Source organism: Capsella rubella, unplaced genomic scaffold (assembly GCF_000375325.1).
Source record: "Capsella rubella cultivar Monte Gargano unplaced genomic scaffold, Caprub1_0 scaffold_130, whole genome shotgun sequence".
In the NCBI taxonomy this organism is placed as follows: Eukaryota; Viridiplantae; Streptophyta; class Magnoliopsida; order Brassicales; family Brassicaceae; genus Capsella; species Capsella rubella.
Window position 1 is genome coordinate 6,287 of NW_006238798.1, and position 2,840 is coordinate 9,126.

The window sequence follows — 2,840 nt, forward strand, 5'->3', positions numbered from 1 at the left end:
GATGGGCTATTACCAGCAATATATGTTGGAGTTAAAAGGTCAAGATGTGAATTATCTTGCGTTCGGGAGTGGAAGGCGAGGATGTCTTGGAGCTTCTCACGCTTCTCTGGTGCTGAGTCTCACAATAGCATCACTCGTGCAGTGTTTTAACTGGACGGTGAAGGGAGACAAAGATAAATTCAAGATCATATTACCTACCGGCTTTTCGGCTTCAGGCACTGCTGGAGGAAGCTCACTTACGTGTTCTCCTGAATTATGTTTTGATCCATTTGGACACAAAATTGAATAAACATCATTAGGAATTTGGAAACATATATACTGTGCTCAATTATTCTCATGCTCTGTTATTCTCATGTTCTGTTTCTGTTCTGTTTCAGACTTTTGATGAAAATATTTCATTCTTGTATAATCACACAAATATAATTATGTATACTTTTCTATAACTTCCGAGCTCTAAATCTTACATTCAGTAACTGATTAGTAACCTAACATCGCCTAAACAATGAAAACATTTTTAAATTTGTTAACAGATAATGAAAGCTTAGCAACGGTCAAGTACACATTTTTATAATATTATTTGTTTAGAAAACGACATAAGATGAATATACAATAAAACAGGATCAAAACCAGAGATTATACCCTTACAAAAGAGACAAAAACAGAACAAAGACAACAAGAGATAATAAAGAATCTTGAAGTTGGGATTAATATTTGATACCATGAGGAGTCATAACTTGATTCTATCATATAAGATCATCTTAATATCACTCTCATACACAAACAAAAATGAGAATGGTGGATTTGCAATACTTCTTTGTAACAATCCTTCTATGCCTTGGGATTACAGTCTTGATCCAAGCCATTACAAACAGATTACGCAACAAACTACCACTCCCACCAAGCCCAACAGCTTTACCAATCATCGGTCACATTCACCTTCTTGGTCCCATAGCTCACCAAGCACTCCACAAGCTCTCAAACAGCTATGGACCCTTGATGTATCTCTTCATTGGCTCCATCCCTAATCTTATTATCTCATCGGCCGAGATGGCAAATGAGATTCTCAAATCCAATGAGCTCAACTTCCTCAACCGTCCCACAATGCAAAACGTTGACTACCTTACTTACGGCTCAGCGGATTTCTTCTCAGCCCCTTATGGGCTTCACTGGAAGTTCATGAAGAGAATCTGTATGATGGAGCTCTTCAGCAGCAGAGCATTAGATAGCTTTGTTTCTGTGAGAAGCGAGGAGTTAAGGAAGCTTCTGAATCGAATTCTCAAGAAAGCAGAAGCAGAAGAGAGTGTTAATCTCGGTGAACAGCTTAAGGAATTGACAAGCAACATCATAACGAGAATGATGTTCAGAGAAATGCAACCGGATAGTGATGCCGGAGGCAAAACAGAGGAAGTTATCAAAATGTTGGTGGAGTTGAATGAGCTAGCCGGGTTTTTCAACGTTTCTGAAACGTTTTGGTTCTTGAAAAGGCTTGACTTGCAAGGACTCAAGAGGAGGCTCAAGAATGCTCGAGACAAATATGATTTAATCATAGAAAGAATAATGAAAGAGCATGAGTATGTGAAGAAGAAGGATGCAGGAGCAAGGAAGATGCTAGACATTTTGCTCGACATATATGAAGACAAAAACGCAGAGATTAAGCTTACAAGAGAAAACATCAAGGCCTTCATCATGGTAACTTCAACATTCATGTTTTGATATAAAATTTTCACAAAGCCTCAAAATAGTTTAATTCATTGTTATACAGAATATTTATGGGGGAGGAACAGATACATCTGCAATAACAGTAGAATGGGCTCTAGCAGAGCTAATAAACCATCCTGAGATCATGAAGAAGGCGCAACAAGAGATAGAGCAAGTGGTGGGAAACAAGCGAGTGGTTGAAGAATCAGATCTGTGTAATCTCAGTTACATCCAAGCAGTGGTGAAGGAGACGATGAGGTTACACCCTGGAGGACCAGTATTCGTAAGGGAATCTGATGAAGAATGTGGGGTGGCTGGATTCAGAATCCCCGCGAAAACAAGAGTGATAGTTAACGTTTGGGCTATTGGAAGAGATCCAAATCAATGGGAAAATCCATTAGAGTTTAGGCCTGAGAGATTTGAAGGGATTGAATGGAAGGTTATGAGTGAGAAGATGATGTCTTTTGGTGCTGGGAGAAGAAGCTGTCCAGGAGAAAAAATGGTGTTTAGATTCGTCCCAGTCATTGTAGCTGCAATAATACAGTGTTTTGAGCTGAGAGTGAAGGGACGTGTAGAGATGAATGAAGGGACTGGATCATCTCTGCCTAGAGCCACACCTTTGGTGTGTGTTCCTGTTGCTAAAGAAGCTATACAATCATATCTCCACTTTAACTGAAAAAGCTTAATGGTTTTAGAAGAAGAAAATGAATAAAAGCAAGAAAACTACCACTTGTGTAAAGAAAAAGAAAAAAAAAACACTTTACCGTATTTTACAAAACTTGGTTTCTGCAAAATTTAGTTTGCAACATACAAAGAATGTATGTGAAGTAACAAACTGGACAATATCATATTGTAAAATTTAGTGTAAAACCATCTATCTATATAACAAGAGGTGAGAGACTCAAAAAGCATTTACCTGCATCAGTTTTCACAAAGACAGTGTTAGGATGTCTCCTGCTCCAACATTGTAATGTGCAAGTGACATGTTGTCTTTCAAGAAACATTCTAATTATTATTATTATTGGTTTCACAAAATCGCCGCTACAAAATATCAAATCTAGTGAAATAGGATGATTGACGCAGATATAAGTAAGTCCCATGGGATGAGAAGAGAAAGAGATCGATATGAAAAAATTAATTAT

General features: G+C 37.9%; 2 protein-coding genes across 2 annotated transcripts in view; both read left to right on the forward strand.

The window, feature by feature from the left end:
• The window catches only part of LOC17874298 (3,9-dihydroxypterocarpan 6A-monooxygenase), a 1,649-nt gene extending 1,337 nt beyond the window's left edge, over positions 1-312 (forward strand). Inside the window, exon 4 of the mRNA XM_006279110.2 lies at positions 1-312. This exon is cut by the window's left edge and continues 32 nt beyond it. Within this exon, the coding sequence (XP_006279172.2) occupies positions 1-289 (289 nt within the window). The 3' untranslated portion in view covers positions 290-312.
• A 480-nt stretch (positions 313-792) lies between these two features.
• Positions 793-2,444, forward strand: LOC17874302 (3,9-dihydroxypterocarpan 6A-monooxygenase). Its single transcript, XM_006279108.2, has 2 exons — positions 793-1,689; positions 1,763-2,444. Exons 1-2 carry the CDS (start codon positions 793-795, stop codon positions 2,372-2,374), a joined length of 1,509 nt encoding a protein of 502 aa, XP_006279170.1. The 3' UTR covers positions 2,375-2,444.
• The last annotated feature ends 396 nt before the right edge of the window (positions 2,445-2,840 follow it).